Raw genomic sequence first — 18,401 nt, forward strand, 5'->3', positions numbered from 1 at the left:
ATGAAAAGATCTTGGGTCTTTGAGTTCAGACATTAAATTTTATCCAGTCAAATACAAATATAAGCATTCATTTCAACAATGAGCATGATATAGATTGTGTTTTTGTTTATCTGTGAAATTCCATATCGAGTGCATGAAATATGTAACAGCTAATAACAATGTGTCTTTGTTGGCAACATTATGTCAAGCTCAAGTAGGGTGTCTTGTACTATTTGAATACTGAAGTAGAACAATTACTTTGTTGTTATGTTGTAGCTAAAAACATTTTCCCTAAACACTTTTGTCGCCTATGACCTTTGTTTCCATTGTTACACAGGGAAAAAACACAATATCATATCAGATAAAATACAGTTTTGAACATTTACAGTGTTTATACAAATGTGGTATCAAGCAGTATGAAATGATAACCTGTATGAATGAAAATGAAGGAACGATTCTTAGGCTAAAATAAACAGAAAACAAAAGTGGAGACAGGAGAGATATTGTACATTCAAATTAGATATTGGAGATATTGGATATCAACAGTTGCGCAACACCATGCCACGGAGCGGGTACTTGCATGATGTATTTGACTTAAATGTTTGATGTTTTTCTCCTGTTATTAGACAAATATTGATTCCAAACTATTCCAGATGATGCCAGAGTTGTTTACGGTTAAATTATCTTACACAGATGGTTACTGTAAGTGCAACATGATAGCGGGGGTGTCAACAAGTGGAGTAAGACTTTATTTTTCTTATTTTTCAATTGCACAGCTTGTCAAAATTCTTCTAATAGCTCTTATTTCTACATTCTTATTGGTTATATATGTTACAGATGAAAAACGTTCCAGAGGAAACTAGTTAGTCACAGATTACTCTGAAATTTAGTGATAGTGTTGAAAATGATTGTTCTGAGCCAAAAATACATCTGAAGCTCCACGTAACGCCATGGAACTCAAAATCTGTCTGCCTGAAGTGAATCAAATTTATCTAAATCATCAAATCGTCTGGTGTGCAAGGAGCGTGTAAAAGAAAATGGTATCAATACGTGAGACGGCACAGCATTGCAATGCAGGGCGGTCTGCCAAATTTCCGATAAACAAGGTTGAATCTGCACGGAAATCAAGATTTCAGTTGGAGCCCATAGAGTTTATTCGTGTAAAATTAACCATCTCGACAACAGAGAGCCTTTAATCAGTACCCAATAAGTAGCTCTCAGTTTCAAAAAGGAGGGTGACCAACCCATCTCTTATACAGGACAGTACATGTGACCCCAGATGTCCTGTGGTTTTTGTGACAGTAAGATGCATTGTTTGTATGACTCTCGGTATTTATCCAAATCACTGTGAACATTGAAAATAATTAATACCAACCTTTGTACATTTGTGGATCATAGTGGTTTCAACTGTATTGCCAGCAATTGATTCATTTGATAAATCTATATACTGTACATAGATATGTATTTTTATGTTAACATGATATTATTTGAGTTCACAAAGCATGGCTCAATTAGAGAGAAATGTTGAATCTCAACAGTTGGATTTGTTTTTTTAAATAACACAAGTAGTCATTACATGGATTTTTTTTTGGGCAGTAATTCTGCCCTGTTTCAACACCACCAAAAATAGATTAGGTAATCCAATCTAACCATTATCCAGTTAAATAATCAGACAGATCTTGATTTGTCATTATTATTGTCATCCAGTGGACTGGATTTTACTATTTTAGTAGTATTTTTGCCCTGTTTCAACCCCACCAAAAATAGATTAGGTAATCCAATCTAACCATTATCCAGTTAAATAATCAGACAGACTTTGATTTGTCATTATTATTGTCATCCAGTGGACTGGATTGTACTATCTTAGTTCATCTAACAAAACAGTTTGATTTTCCTATGAAGGCATATGGATCTAGTGTCATAAATCTATTGATGTTCCTGTGAAGAATTTCATTCCACTGCTTACTCTGCTGTTCAGCACTTACCAGTTAGAGCACAGATACTGGTGTAGCAATTCCTTAGGTTAAAACAGCAGACTATCTCTTTAAAGGTTTTCCTCATTTCCTGACTCCTGAAGGCATAGATCAACGGGTCAATAACAGAATTGCACATGATGAGGATTAGGTACATGTTAAAGTGAGACATAAAGCACACGCAGGAGCGGTTCCGTGGACAGGATATCATAAGAATCAAATGGAGGAAGAAAGGAGCCCAGCAGACAATGAAGACCCCCAGGAGAATGGTTAGTGTGATGGCGCCTTTCATGCTGGTCCGCTGATGGAAGGTGTTGCAGCCAGCCAGCGCAGCGATGCGCTTGACATGTGAACGCGCCAGCATGAACATGTGGCTGTAAAGGGATGCCATGATGAGCAGCATGCTGAAGAACATGGCCACAAGGCAAATAATGACAGAGGTGGTATCGGAGTAGATGATAAAGAGAATCCCGCAGCCTGTGCAGAAGGTCCAAATTGCCCCAATGATGCAACCAGCTCGCTTCACTGTCATGATGTTGTGGTATCTCAGTGCATAGAAGATGGTAATATACCTGTAGATAATAAAAGCATGCCCTTTATTATACATATCTATTATTATTATTATTATTGTTATTATGAGAGGGATTTTATTATTATGATTATTGTTATTTTTAGGAGAGGGATTTTAATTAACTGCAAGGAAATGGCAATCAAGCTTCTTTTTACATAACATTCCAGTTTTATCTAGCTGAAGAAATGCATTTATTTTGAGAGACAGTGGTATAGTGACCAAAAGCGTATTCTCACAATTTGTTTTTAAGAAAAGTAACATTGTATTGTTTAAAAACATAATTATTATGATTCTAAACAATTATAATGATTATTTATTAGAACACAATAGAAGAGAATTTAACAAGAATGGTTTCATTAAGGACAATTCCTACACATTGGGACAAGCCAAAAGTTACAATAACTAGTGCTGTATGTGAGCCTAAACTAGTGGTTGACATTAGGACCATAGCCAGTCGTCTGCTTGTGTGTCTGAAGACGATTTTACCCCTCTGTATTCCAATGTGCCACAATAATGGAAATATAACAAATGTCTTATAACAAATGCACATTTTCCTCTGTGTGCTGAAGTGGAAGTGTCAGATGATAAATACCTGTCCACAGCAATAGCCACGAGACTGCACATTGATGCCACCACAGAGAGACAGATCATGGAATCAAAAACGTTGTCCATATGTCGGATGAAGTGCTCCTCCACCACCAGCTGTCTATTGTTGAGCAGGTAGATGATGACTGCTTCCCAGGCATTGGACACACTCACGAACATGTCCGCTACAGCCAAACTGCAAAACCATCACATTGATGATGAAATCACACGACGAAAGCCCTATTCATTAGAGTGACACATTCTCGTATAATAAATAAATTGCCCTTACCTGCAGACAAAGAGGTACATGGGCGAATGAAGGTTCTTATTCTTTATTATAGCTGTAATAACCAGGATGTTCTCTAATACGGAGATGATCCCCAGGGTCAAAAAGACCTAAGAGAGAGCAAATTGGAGCATTCTGGTGTCAAAAACAAATTCACAAAGTGGATTTATGATTTATAACTACAGAGGAACTACTCCCCCTCATATGTGACATCTTTAGGGTTTCTTTTATTTGCCTTGTTAATGGAAAAGCAAATTATGCAGTTCTGCTGCTATTCCTACGACTGAGCTTCAAATGTTTTTGAGTTGACAGATGCCGCTGACATGGCAGACAAAACAAACCAAATGACAATTAGATTTTCATTATCAGTTATACTATGTGTTACGTAAGAATTTCTTGGGTGGAAACAAAAATATCACATTACTAGATAGGCACTTACATACCTCCAGAGCAATGTGGACTTGCTCACATGCTACAGGTTTGATGGTCGTGTCTGGGAGGCTGGAGTTGGACGTGTATGGCACAGTAGAGTTGCCCATGAACATCTCCTCTTTGTAGGAGGACCCGAGAGACACGTTCATCCCTGTAGGAGCTCTGGTCCAAATCACTGTCGCTCAAGTCAGGATGGCATTTTATTGTAGGCTGACAGAGACAGTACATGTCACAGTGTCATTTGGGGATATAATATGATCTCTGCTTTAGACTGAAGTAAGAGACAGGTGAGTGATTTTAAAGTACCAACTCATTTGCTGAGCTATGTGAGTAAACTATATTTGACCAAGTCAGTTTGTCCCTCCACGTTTTATTTGGCCCATGAATGCATGCTGCAAATTGTTTTTTACGCATAACTAGTTATGCATCATTCAAATGACAGCAATCAAATGTAATACAATAATCTCTCGCTATATCACAGTTCATTTTTCACGGCCTCGCTGCTTCACAGATTTTTTTGACAGTATAGGAAATTACTGGCCTCAGAAGAAAAAGCTACAAGAGCGGAGACGGGCAGCAGCGGCACAGTCAGTTTCGAAGTGAAATACGGGCGAGTCACAACTTATCCTACGACACTACGTACTTTGTATTGATGATTAGAATGATTATTTTACTGTAGGTATTTGTAAGAAAGAGTTTACTTCTCTGTTAAACTAAGGCTTGGGTCTGAAATCATGGTTTGTTCTTTGGTTTCAATGTAATAAATATAAATAAAAACTAAATAAAATAAAATGAAATAAAATAAATGAAAATATCAATTTAATGCAGCTTCAATGTGCTTTTTCTAACGACTTGTGAAAACTTGTTAACTCATTTGACACATTCGAATTAGTGTAACACAAAAAAAAACAGTAGCATGGTACAAATGAAACTTCCAGCTGCGTTTAAAGAACCTCCCTGGCTCCTCCACTGGTGCCAAAGCAATAACTACTGCCATTACAATAATAATATTTTTATAGCACAAACATTCACACTGTTCAAACTATTGCCGTTGCCCCTATCTGCATCTTTCATTACTGAAGAGAGAGAGTTAACACTATAAAACTAATAAACTTCGTGAACCAAATGTCAATCTAACCATGATCTTGAAACTATGCCATGTGCCAAACTGTGAACAGACAGAACAGTGATGCCCCTTGTGATTATACGTTTAGTATGCGGTTTAACGGTTAAAACCAGCCCCTTGCGGAGGAGAAAAATGGAGATTATAGTTAAAATGGTTACTCAGAAATATTGTTCTAGTGAAAGTTAGAAGGTAAAGATGTACAGATACACTTATCTCATCTTGATTGTTTCATTTGAGCTGAAACTTAGTGAGATGGTGAATTAAGACATTGTCTTAATGTCAGTGTCCAAAACCATTTAAATCTAGCAGTTATCAGTTAAGATAAAAAACTTAAGCCGGCGGTGTGTTACAGTAAAAGAGGGACTTTGTGTCCGCATCGTGCTTCTCATCAATGAGAAATTTCCCTGTAGGCAAATTAACACTCTCTCAACTCATGACTTGTAAAGTAGATCCTGCAGAGTTTTTTAATGTGCCGTAGTACTTTCCAATGCAAAGAATTGTCAAAGTATTTTTCTTCATATATATAGAATTGTCTAAATTGTCCATGGGTGGTTATGTGAGCGAGAACCTTTGTCTGCACTGATTGTGGCCTTGCATTGACAGGCGACCCAGTCCAGGGTGTGTAACGGCATTGCCACTGTCAAGCAAGAAATCTCGAGTCTGTACATTTTCTTGAATTCTTGACATCCCCATTTTCACACATATGCCATTGTTATACGCAGGAATGCCACTTGGCAGTTGTTTCATATTGTGTGATGCATCCTGATAGAATCGTTTATTGCTGGTCAGTTTTCAGGGAACATTCATTGTCTATACTGATGTTTTAAAAAATACAATTGATGTTTCGATATTCATAAACTGAGATGCAAATACAGGTTCTTAGATTTTCTGCAACAATAGCTTAATTAGGCACAGCTCATTCCCTTGCAATTAATACATTAGTCAAAGAATATTGATGAAAGAATTCTTAACAAAATAACATTGTTAAACAAACCGGGGAATTTCAAACCTCAAAGGAAAACTTTCAAAATCACAGTCACAGTGTGAGAATTAGGAAACTGTGGCTGGACTCTAGTTCCAAAGCCAGACAACATATTTATTATTACTCAAAATTAACATAATTGATTTAGCCCTGCTGACCGTTTAACATGACAGTCTTTGGATTTTATTTCTGGGAACTTACATAACTAAGTACAACCTTGCCAGCCTATTAAGACACTCCAAGGAACCCCAACATTTTTGAGACCCTCTTATTATTATTATTGTGTGTTCTCTCTAAAAACCTAGACAACTGTAAAAACCATACACTATTTGCTAGTCTATACACTAGTTAGCATTAACTGCCCCCATTCATTTATTTATTTATTGCTGAATTTACTGTTCAATCAAGTTGTTCAGTCCATGTTGTCATGTGTATTATGAGAAGCTCCTATATCAAAGTAAGTTAAAAGGCAAAAGAACGATCAACCTTAATTTTTGCAGTTATTTAAATAATTTGTGAACAAATTGATAGATAGAAAATAGAATTATTATTATTGCATACGCCAAGTATTTCATCCTACATACACAAAATCAAATTAATATCACACACAATTGAGATCAGTTTTGACAAAATAATAGAAGTTATTCTGTTTTAAGTAAACTGATGAGTAAAGATGATGGACTCACCTCATGCAGCAGAAGTGACTCAAATCCTCCCTTTAATGGCTTAGTGCACTGACTAGATTGTTCCTCTGTTGACCATCAGACTAAAGGATTCGTGAGAATGAGGATGCAATGCAGTGAGCGTTTCAGAGGGAAGCGCAGAGAAGATAAGGTTGGCTTATTAAGCGGGATAGAGCTTGTGTGTTTGGTGTGTGTGATGTCATCAGTCATCTTTTTGACAGTGGACTGTAGCAGCTAGATGTAAACAACTGATTGTTTATTATATAGTGACGTGTATAAAGATATATGTGATTTTAATTATAGTATTCTCCATATTCAAGGGTAATTAAGTTTACTGATCGTCTAACAAAAAATTAATTATGGGTCTTGGGGGCAAAGGGGTCGTCAGACTTGATTGCACAGGGAATATTTTATATGTTCATTTAAAGCAATTTTCCTGAATTGTATTGGGCAGTATGCGTAAATGTAAAAAACACAAATATCGATGACATCTGAGAAAAAAAGTTTGAGCTGATTATTAAAATAATGACATACCCTGTACCCTGCCAAGATTTTGGACTTGTTTATGTGTATGTATTATATCCTGTGACATTGTTCCATACTGTTCATTTAGGACTTGTTTCCTGGTCTCCTGTGCTCTAACAATGCAATAGCTATGGTGTTAAAGTGTTAGTGAAAGAGGCAAACCAAAAAGAAAGTGGGCATTGTTTGTTTCATCTTCATGTTTACAGCAGGTCCATGAGATTAAATGTATGAATTCCCCTTTAGATATGATGGAATTTTTTGTAATCTCTTTTCCCTAAAGAAAAGCCAGCAATCACCGCCATCAAGAGCAATAGACCACTCGTTTCCGCTGCTCCCTATTTTGTTGAAGCGGCACACCTCCCAGTCTGTTGCTACTTATGTTAGTCAACATCATAATCGACTAGCACTATTGCGGCTCTTTGCGGCTCTTTGTAGGTCATCAAATCTGTTAGAAGGCTGTTGTGTTTTATAATTTTTCAGGAGTTCATGCAATGACCGTCCACTATTTAGCGACTGAACCTGTACGTTCCAAAAAAATTCAGCCTTTGTCATAATCTGCTTTTAACATTTCAGCTAGATGGATTAACAGTGCCGTGATAAAATACCATAAGGTGTAAATGGCAAGAATATTTAAACGCTTCAAGGGGTGAAGCTGAGAGGCCAAGAGTACACTAAAATCAAATGCAAAGAAAAACGGACTCGCATACCAAACAGACTCCAGTATCACCTTACGTGTCATGTCAGCAAAGTTAGCAGTATTTTATTCTTGCTATATTTTACTATTAATAGTGGTTAACTTCTTGTTACGCATGTGATGTTTAAGCTGGGGAAAAAAAACAGATGGAGTGAAACTGGGATGCATTTCACCTTCATACTTTGCTTTTTCATTGGTGCTTTTTGTAATCCTTATTTTTGATAATAAGAAGGGCCGTCTTATTGATGTGGAGGAGAGAGAAAATGTTATCTAAAACACTGTTTCCATATCCAACTGCTCCCTGTGTCTTGTGATTGGTTGGAATTAAAAAGAAGCCTTGTGTCAAAGTGGAAAATCCTTTGTTTCCAGCTGAGTTGAGGCATAACTTGGAAGAAATACTCCCATGACGTGTCGTCTATTTGCACACACATGACTGGAATTATCATGAACACACTATGACAAGGCTTTTCATTTTACAAGAAATGCTTTCAGTTATAATTACCTGTATCTTTAAACAGATAAAATAACAACCAAATAACAGGTGGTATAACTGTTTATCAATACACTGTCGTGATCATGTGTTAAGCCATGTCAAAGCAGATATTCTGTTATGACACGCTTTCTGAATTTTAATTTTCTGGTATTAAGAGCATAAAATATTAGATGGGAAAATGTGATGTGTGTGATGGTTTAGTCATGAAGCAGCATATTAAAGTTTTCCTTTTTTCAATTCATAAAAGCCAATTTTTACATATCATGGTGTATTTGTTTATTAATTTTTTGCTCTTTCGGTCCTCCATACAGGGTTAGACTAAAAATCCTCACTTCCCATCTGTTTCATCTATTGTACATTAGCTTCAGAGTTTTCATCAAAGTGGCTGTCTTGTTTTCATCCGGCGTTTGCGGAAGTCACAGGGCACACAATCTTAGAGAAAACGTTACTAGTAATTTTGAGAAATCCAATTCTGGTCTGAGAAATGTTGTAGAAACGAAAGAGAAACATTCTTCACTTAGGTTATACTGCTACCCAGAGGCCGTGTTTAAAGCAGGACGTTGCGATAAAACAACACGTAAACGCTTCTGGGAAACACATGTCTAATAATCGTAATTTACTGGGAAAATATTCTTTTTATTCGTTATTTTGAGTCTACATCTTGTTATGCATTTGAAAAGATGCGAGTTGGCATTCAAAGGGAGAACTACGTTACCCATGATACAAAGCGGGTTGTGCTACAGTACTCGTTCGCCGTGTATTCTCATCTCGACAGAAATGTGGTCCATGACCGCCACAGTGCCTGAGCAGGTTGACATGGCGTTCAGGATTGAAGATTAGTGCCATTCGGGCCCTCCAACGCGCAACATAAATCGTAAGTGGGCTCTGCTCCTTTTTAAAATCACGATTTCAGGCAGAAGTGTACATGGTGACATCTCTGCTCCATCGCCAATTAGCGGCTAGCTATGTGCTAACGAAAAGCCAAATCTCAAAGTTGGCAACACTTTGAGATTTGGCATTGAGAATAAACCTCCAAGTGAGAGGGTCTGCAACAAGAACAAACGACGCCTAAACATAGCAGTTTGTACCGAGTTTGTTTTAATTTAGAAGTCAAAGGAGCCTTTCACTTGTCCTCCAAACACGAGCTGACCAATGTCAACTCCTGGTGAATGTTAAGTTAGCTAACAGTGTTGTGATTTCCGGTTGGAAGCTGTGCCATAAAATGTTACGACATAGAAACTCTGCGTATTCTTAAATAGTATACAATATTTGCAACTGGAGGACTTCTTCTTAGTTTGGGTAGCTGACGGATAACGGAATGGGTGCATGCTGCTTCCTCAAACAGTCCGCCACATTTTTTTAATCCCAGTCAAAGTTCACTCAATGACTTGTTTTGTTCCTGGTTGTGCGTGTATCAAATCGTCCTTTCATAATAATGTCGTATAACCAGTGAGACATACAACTTAACTTTTGGCATGGTTTAGAACTGACCCGTTTTGACATTGTGTTTTATGACACACATACAAATTAGTTTGTTTCAAAACGTCCTACAGAATATATTACTATCCTGTGTAACACGTTTCATATATTTTTTTTAACGCAATCGTCTAAGGAAATTTGGCTTGTTAAATAGTAAATTTAAAGAGTGGCTGAGCTCCCAGGTTTGGAGATAAGACGTTCTATCTTTGGTGTCAGCTTAAACATTCTCCAAAATATCCTTTCTTTTGTATGATTAGTTTCACAGCCATTGAGGCTCAAAAATTGAAGTAAACAAATCTTCACCAAACCCAAATTCCAAAAAACTGACAACTATCGGGTTCAACCTTATTTTTTGTAAAAAATCATTGAGAATAAATTGGGAGGGTGTTTTGCCTCATTTTGGCTGTTTTTAGTTCCACATTTCCAAGCCGATTCAGAATCATAGCAGAGCAATTCAAAAAGATTTCGTCGAATTCTATTTCTATAGAGTTCAACGTAATCGTTACATGATCAAATCAAGATTCAATATGGCATTGACTGGCTCCCCCCCCCCCCTTTTTTAACGATCACAAGTATTGTTTCAACACATCATTAACATCTCTGAAAATACATTCGACTCTTAAGCAATATTCAAGAAATAAGAAGACCAGCAAAAAAAAAAAAAAGCCAACTCGACCATATGTATATTTTAAATTAGAACTTTTCCTTTCTGTGGATGCGTCCCTCTAGTTTCCCCCTCATCAGGGTGGTGGGTGAGCTGAAACCTATCATCGCTGCCTTTGGGCAAGTAGGATACATCTTGAACTCGTTGCAAGCTATTTGCAATTTCGCCTCATTGCTTGATACAAAATGGGTGTGTTCTGCTAAAATGTGATACCAAGGCAGAATTGTAACATCTTTTAAAAGGGCAAAAGCCAAAACAGAATTTAACTTTCATCGTGCATTTTTTTCCTCTTCTTTCACAGTGTGCGGGTGAAGGTGGCATCCATAAAAAAGGGAGAAAGATGATGATAATGCCGCACATCATCACTCGTGGCACACTGCGAAGGGCGGCAGCGCTGCGTCAATTACTGCCGTGCGTAGCTGTCCATGGCTCGCCGCATTCATCGTGCAGGTGCGTCTTCCGCCTGCCCCCTCCGCACCCTGCAGGCTGGCATTGGTTCTCGACAACATCGTCCAGCTTGGCGGCCCATCAGCCCAAACATCAACCACCAGGGGGAGAAACGTCCACTTCTTCACCTCAGACATCAGATCAGCAAGACAAAGATGGACCTGGTGTTGAAGAGGTAGACCCTTTGCAGGACAAGTCCATTGGTCTCGTTCAGAGATTCAAGAAGACCTTCAAACAGTACGGGAAGGTGATGATCCCGGTGCATCTCCTCACGTCTTCATTATGGTTTGGAACCTTCTACTATGCTGCTATGAAGTAAGTGATTTCATGGCACTTGCATGGAACAGTTTACAATTTGCAGACACATGGGGGAAAAAAGCATATCAAGCGTGTTACAATAAATGTAAATACATTTGAAGCCATTATTGGAGACGTGGTCAATATGTCAGAGCTCTGCTCTCTGATCATCATCAAAAACTGGACATCAATGCCACTTTGCTGTGGTTACACATCAAATAAAATTGTATGGTACCTCTCGGTTTACAATAAAATTAATTTGCTGCTGTTGATGATTTTTAAGGTGCAAAATATGCTTTTAGATTGTTGTTTTAAAAAAATATTTTGGATTTGTGTGATTTAATTACAGAAGAAAAGCAATATACTTGATGGGGATTTCAATTTCTGTACCTATGATTTTGTCTTGGTTTATATTCTTTTACTATATTACGGCAGGTTTGACTATTTTGGTTACTATTATTTTATCTCGACTTTTTGTTCTACTAGAAAAGCCACCACCAAAACCACCACCTGATGGAAATCCGATTAACTGTGTTATATTTTGATGAACTTCGCTTGTCCGCCAGAAATGTCTATCCAATGGGGAAGGTGGCATCACTCTTATTCAGTTTCTTTGAATAAAGAGTTGAGAAATTCAGTCACTGAAAAACACTCAATATATGAGCTCAGGATAGTTTATTAACCAAATGTCAAAAGCCTTGGATACTTAGAGTTTATATAAAAGGTCTCCACACCCCTATTCAAATGCCAGGGTTATGTGATGATGTACAAATGAAAAATGTTTTCCACCATTATTGTGACCTATAACCTTTGCAAGTCAATTGAAAAAAATATAAGAGAAAATAATGGATAATGTGGTTTCACAATTTTACACACCCTTTCATGGCTGTGTTCAACATTACCAAGCTACATCCTAATTAATCGTAACTGCCTCTGAATAACCTCGCTTAGAGTTCATTCACATAAGACGCAGAAAGATTCCATTTCATCAAAGGAATCATCTCATTGTTGGACGGCATCGTACGGGAGATGGGTACAAAGGAATTGCCAAGGCCATAAGCGCGGAACGCAGTGAAGACAATCATTGGTAATTGGACACAAGAGTAAGCGACATTACCAAGAACATTGGTGAAAATAAGCAAAGGAAGGCTGACAGCAACAATGAAGTTTCCGAAATAGTGGCTCTTGAGTACATGTGATAACAATCGCCTAGCTTCTTCATAATGGGTTGAGGTGGCAAAAAAAAAAAAACCTTCAAGAATATATTTTTGTATGACAATGGCCCAAATTGCCAGAAGATTAAGATTTGGTAATGGCCCAGTCAGACTCCAGACCTGAACACTAACTAGATCATCTTTATTTCCCCTTTAAGATTTTGTTGTTTCAATTTTTTTTTGTTGTCCAGATGTGTAGGTTTTGGGCAGATGATTGACAAGGGAATGTTTCTTTCCAAATGAGTATAATTGTGTATGATAATTATGAAAACAACTGTGTAGAAACTTTGTTTTACCCATGTCTAAATCATTACATGTTTTTCATTACCTTTCTCCAGAGGTGTGAATGTAGTACAATTCCTGGAGATGATCAATGTGCCAGAAACTCTTGTTGGACTATTGAGAGACTCATCTAGCGGTTATGCTCTGACTGCTTACGCCATGTACAAGGTAATTTACGTTCGTTTGTGCATTCATTTACTGATCATTTTTTATATACGAAAGCACACCTACTTATGACACTTTGGATTGGAGCAATTGTCTGTTGATTAAATCAGCTAATTTTGCTAACACCGATGTGTATAGTTAATTGCACGCTTTTTTCAGACTGGGTTCACGCGACAGACGTTTGAGCGCATAACTTTCTGCTAGTTATAAACCCCACAATGGATTTGAATTTCAGCACACATGGTAGCCCAAAAAGCACATTACATTTGGGAATTCAAATAATAACACAAGCTGTTATTTAAATTTTGACATTAGGAATGATGCATTTTGCGGTTCACATCAGCAGTTATGCGTGGAGTTGGTTAACTAGCTATGCCTTCACCTAACAAAATGTTTACTCTGATGATTCATTTTTCACAACACTCCAGATACCCAACTGCTGTAGACAAGTCATTAAAAAGTGAACCGTCCCTAATTTGTCCCCTAGCTTTCAAAGCTAATGGGATGCTGCCTGAGTGGGCGGTGTATTGTTTATCTGCTGACTAGTCTGTGTCTGTCCTCTTCCAGATTGCCACTCCTGCCAGATACGCATTGACTCTGGGGGGCACGTCTCTGTCCGTTCAATACCTCCGAAAGCACGGCTACTTATCCACACCGCCGCCAGTCAAAGAGTACATCCAGGACAAGATGGAGGAAACAAAGGAGAGGTTTTCAGAGAAAATGGAAGAAACAAAAGAACTCCTCTCAGAGAAAATGGAAGAGACTAAGGACAAGCTGTCTGAGAAGCTACAAGAAACCAAAGACCGAGTATCTGAGGGGAAAGCATTTTTTAGGAAGAAAAATGATTAGAAAGCATTGCAGGTGGTGCCTCAATAAATGATCTAATTAAGGTCTGAAATAATCTGTAATTTGGAGCTAGACTGGGGGGAGAAGAGCAAGATGCATTTGTTCTGAAAACGTCTTTGTCGTCTACGTATTAGTCACATTCATGAACGGTACGGTGTTAATTGTAGACCAAGCAGCAGCTTGGCAAACCCCTGGCACGCCTTTCTTCAAGCACCCCAACCCCACAACCTCCTCGGGTAATTACAGCAGCTCAAGCGATCAGCGCTTTAACTTTTTGTAATGCATCAAGAGTTAATAAAGGAATGACACAGCAAAAGCCTACTGATTGTTGTCAAGCTTAAACTTGATGCTTATTACAGCTGCATGTACAAGATCCTCAAATTCTTTTTCTCTAGGCTCAATGTGCCCCTGTATCTTTTTTTTAATGTACATACTGAGAAAAAATCATTTTCTATGTAATATGACAATGACCCCTTAGCCAATACTGTACAACTAGTGAGACTAATAATAAATGAAACTCACAATTAAAACTTGCGTATCACGTGAATACATTCTTCAGTTTTACTCATTCAGTTGTGGTCTATATAAAGTGGAACAGCAATGCTTTTATTCTTGTTTTGAGGTGCGGCCCAGAGCAAGCCGTTTTGATTTAAATGCAAATAAGATAATTAATACCCCACACAAGATGTACTTCTCCCTTTCCGGTCAACATATTTGTAGTTTTATAGCCGAGGTAGCGTTTACTTGTGCTGCAAACTTTTTGATTGAGTAAAACGTGTCAACGGCAGAAGACTTGTCCATACATACATAACACGTAACAAAATAAATCCCCTCACAATATTTATGAACACATCTTGTAAACAAGCACTGCAGTCAAGCTCCGAAGTAAGCTAATGCTAGCCTTAGCGAGAAGCTAACGAATGCATTTCACACATTATTGTATTCCCAAGAATAAAACAGCACGTTTGATGCAATTCATCTCAAAATACACTCACAAGAAGTAAAACATAGAGCGCACAGCTCCAAAGTCAGGAGAAAGACTGATGCTAATGTCTTGTAAACAAGCACTGCAGTCAAGCTACGAAGTAAACTAATACTAGCACTAGTGAGAAGCTAACGAATGCATTTAACACATTATTGTGTTCCCCAAGAATAAAATAGCACCTTCAATCCAATTCATCTGATACAACTACTCAAAATACGCCCACTAGAAGTAAAAACATAGAGCGCTAAGCCCCAAAATAAGCAGACTGATGCTAATGCTATCAAAACGAGTGCATCATAGACACGCAATAATATGAATGTGAAATACAGTTTGTATTTTGGTGTCATCTCAAGCTTACCGTGTCCGTCGTGTCCATAGATTGAAAGAACTGAACCATCAGCGAAAGAAAGTCTTTCAGTGAATCTTCTCTATACTGACAAAACATTTCTGAAACACTCGTCCTTGAAGAAGCAAGACTTTGCCCACAGACGTGGGAACACTGCTTGAAAAATGAAATTCGACCAGGCACTTTTTTGAGGTTCTGATGCTGGGGGACGGTGCAATAAGTTGTGTGGCTTGATGCATGCAACAACAGAACATTTTGATCTTTCCACTTCGGCATCCTTGAGTTGTTTGGACTACAAAAGTCTCTCCGAGTAATAAAGATGGCGGATTGGCGACACAGTTGGCCACACCCATTACCTTGTTTGGTAGTCCCGCCCTAAATGATGTGATGTAATAGATAAAAGTGCGTAGAGACGTAGGCTTGATGGATTACACTTTTCTACAATCTTGTAGACTCCAAATGCACAATAAAATTAATATAAAAGCAAAAAAAGAGGATTTTTCATGCTAGTCTATATATAGTCTACTATACTTTTACACCTTTTTTGCTGACTCTAAAGAGGTTCTTGGTTTTCTTTTGGGCATCTCGATTTAGTTTTTCACTCAGAATTTCCCTTCTGTTAAGCTCAGAATTTATCTTTCAACATGAATGGTATTTTTCCGGGGTCACATTTTTGGCAACCTTCACTGCATCCACATAGTGTAGATGTTGAATGTGCTAAATGTGCGTGTGTGTATGCACATAAGTGTGCGAGTGCAAAACAGTTACAATGACCTCCACTGTCTAAATTAATGTTAATCTGTTTATACAGTCCAGTGCCCCCCACTTCCAGCACAAGCACCTGTCGGCCCCCCATACTGGAGGAATGACAGAGAGGACACAGGCAGCCTGGCTGCGATGCCATGAAGGAAGGACAATCTGTGTCCCTCGGGTGGAAGTCAGTGGCCAAACATGACCCAAGTGACAGGACACCTCTCTGATGACTGGGTCAAACACAGGCCAGGATTTATCTATCTATCTATCTATCTATCTATCTATCTATCTATCTATCTATCTATCTATCTATCTATCTATCTATCTATCTATCTATCTATCTATCTATCTATCTATCTATCTATCTATCTATCTATCTATCTATCTATCTATCTATCTATCTATCTATCTATCTATCTATCTATCTATCTATCTATCTATCTATCTATCTATCTATCTATCTATCTATCTATCTATCTATCTATCTCACAAGTAAATAATAAATGAATAATAATAAATAAATCAACCTATCATCCATCCATCGAAACATTTCAACTTTTCTTTCAGTCGCCACTAGGATGCAGTGTTCCTGCAGCTATACCTTCTCAACCTTGAGTACCACTGAGTTTTTTACACCAAGTACCACCGAAAATAAGTAACTCTATAAATTAACATGACCAACAGTAACATACAAAAGTGTAATTGGCTTAAGCTTTCATCAAAAATAATTTTATTCCGTGTAGTATTCGTTGAAGTATTCATTATTATAAGCCAATATTTTGCACAGTATGAACAGACATTTGATATGTACTTTTAAAATAATGGATGTATGGAATATAAAAATTGAATAAAAATTGTGGGCTTGCCGGAGCCCACCTCAACTGTGATTGGCAAAGAAGCGCAATACACCAATGGCAGGGCACAAATAACCATTCATTATCCTATTTACACCTATGACAAGTTAGTTGATCGACCATGTATGTTTTGTGGGAGGAAATATGAGCACCAGGAGAAAACCCACGCATGCAAACTGACATGACGCCTCCACACTGCAAGTTTGGAAGAATACTTAAGACTCCATAGTTTAAGTATTCATCATTTACTTGTATAAGTGTACAATTTGAGAATGTAAGATTTTTCCAGGGGCTATAGTTTGATTATGAAACTGGATATTTTTATCTATTTTCATTTCCTTGGGAAATATTTGAACAAAGAGTTGTTTCTTTTTTGCGTGACCAATAATACATGAACTTCTCTCGACATCAGGTACTGCTGCCAAGATGTAGTTGAAAGGATTTGATTGTGTTGTATTTGGTAAAGGGCAAACTAAAAAGGGATGTGAACAGCATCAGCGTTTGTTTTATTTTATTTTATTTAAAGTTACAAAAAGGGCAGGAGGCGGGGCCTAGCCACCTTCCTTCTGCAGACAAGTGAGTCAAAGTACTTTCACTCCTCTGACTGTTGTGACAAGTTGCCTGCCAGATGGTGTCTGTCTGTAAATAAGTTTGGGTTGCTGTTGAATAATATACCAAGACGTATGCTTCATGCATTTCATTACTTTGCAGGGCAGAGTGAGTCATTTGCTTCTAGCTTACAAGGATCTACGTATGCCCATGTTTTTAACAAAAACACGACTGATATGAGAATTTGATTTTTGATGAAGCCCGAATTTGACCTTCACAAGGCTGCATATCAGAGAGAACTCAGCCTATTCAATTTATTTTGCAAGAAAAAGACCCCCAAACCTAACTTGGCAACACTGAAATTGACAATACACCAGCACTAAAACGTTTTGATAGAAAAGTGAGGTTGGGAAAGTTTTGTGATTAAAAATCCTTCTCATTTCTTCACTAACGTTCAAAATGTAAAAGTAACAGATTTCTTTTTTTTTTTATAAAATAACTCAAGGTACAGACATTTCTCACAGAGCGTCTACAAGCTACAAACAATCAGTGATTATCTGATCAAAGATCACAAATGCATTTGCAAATGTAATATGGCTCCCATTAACATCTTGACAACCAATTTTGATGGAAGCAAAACATTTATTGCGTATGGAACAAATTAGGTGGAATGTTTTTATACAGGTACCTCAGTCCATAAACCAGGGCTGTTGTTAGTTTTGGTTCATCACGACACATTTTGACCCCAAGCAAACCTTTTTCATTATGTCCTGAAATGATTAACATCAAAGAATATTTTCAATGCATTTAATATTTCATATATTTCAGACATGATTTATCTATTTTTTTAAAAAATCTTTTACCCATAACAAAATGACTGAAAGTCTGAATTCTGACTTTAAAGTGAAAATTCTGACTTTAAGGTGAGAATTCTGACTTTAAAAGGAAAATTCTGACTTTAAAGTGGGAATTTTCACTTCAGCTGAGATAGGTTCCAGCTCACCTGCAATGCACCAAAATAGCTGAATGGATGAACGTTAATTTAACAAAGATTTAAAATAAATTGCTGAGCACAATGAAATTTACACCAAAGCATCACATTATTGCGCCTACCAGACAAATGTATTGTGTTTTAACATTGGCGCATTCAATGAAAAGGTTACTTCATTTACGCTGATAAGTTTTAATGGA

The 18,401-nt window shown here is 37.6% G+C and overlaps 2 protein-coding genes across 3 annotated transcripts; one reads left to right on the plus strand and one right to left on the minus strand.

Annotated features, from left to right (window-relative positions):
• Positions 1-24: 24 nt before the first annotated feature.
• Positions 25-15,944, minus strand: mc5ra (melanocortin 5a receptor). Of its 2 annotated transcripts, none has more exons than XM_049730630.2 (5): positions 15,067-15,944; positions 3,838-4,036; positions 3,398-3,504; positions 3,116-3,304; positions 25-2,524 (listed from the first exon to the last, which is right to left on the minus strand). In XM_049730630.2, exons 2-5 carry the CDS (start codon positions 3,973-3,975, stop codon positions 1,954-1,956), a joined length of 1,005 nt encoding a protein of 334 aa, XP_049586587.1. In that variant the 5' UTR covers positions 3,976-4,036; positions 15,067-15,944; the 3' UTR covers positions 25-1,953. The 2 variants fall into 2 exon arrangements, with proteins under 2 accessions (XP_049586587.1, XP_049586586.1); XM_049730629.2 differs by lacking the exon at positions 15,067-15,944 and adding an exon at positions 6,621-7,108.
• On the plus strand, positions 9,047-14,253 carry fam210aa (family with sequence similarity 210 member Aa). The gene is made up of 4 exons (XM_049730635.2): positions 9,047-9,203; positions 10,774-11,234; positions 12,769-12,880; positions 13,445-14,253. Exons 2-4 carry the CDS (start codon positions 10,813-10,815, stop codon positions 13,724-13,726), a joined length of 816 nt encoding a protein of 271 aa, XP_049586592.1. The 5' UTR covers positions 9,047-9,203; positions 10,774-10,812; the 3' UTR covers positions 13,727-14,253.
• Positions 15,945-18,401: the final 2,457 nt, after the last annotated feature.

Source organism: Syngnathus scovelli, chromosome 9, assembly GCF_024217435.2.
Source record: "Syngnathus scovelli strain Florida chromosome 9, RoL_Ssco_1.2, whole genome shotgun sequence".
Classification (NCBI taxonomy): domain Eukaryota; kingdom Metazoa; phylum Chordata; class Actinopteri; order Syngnathiformes; family Syngnathidae; genus Syngnathus; species Syngnathus scovelli.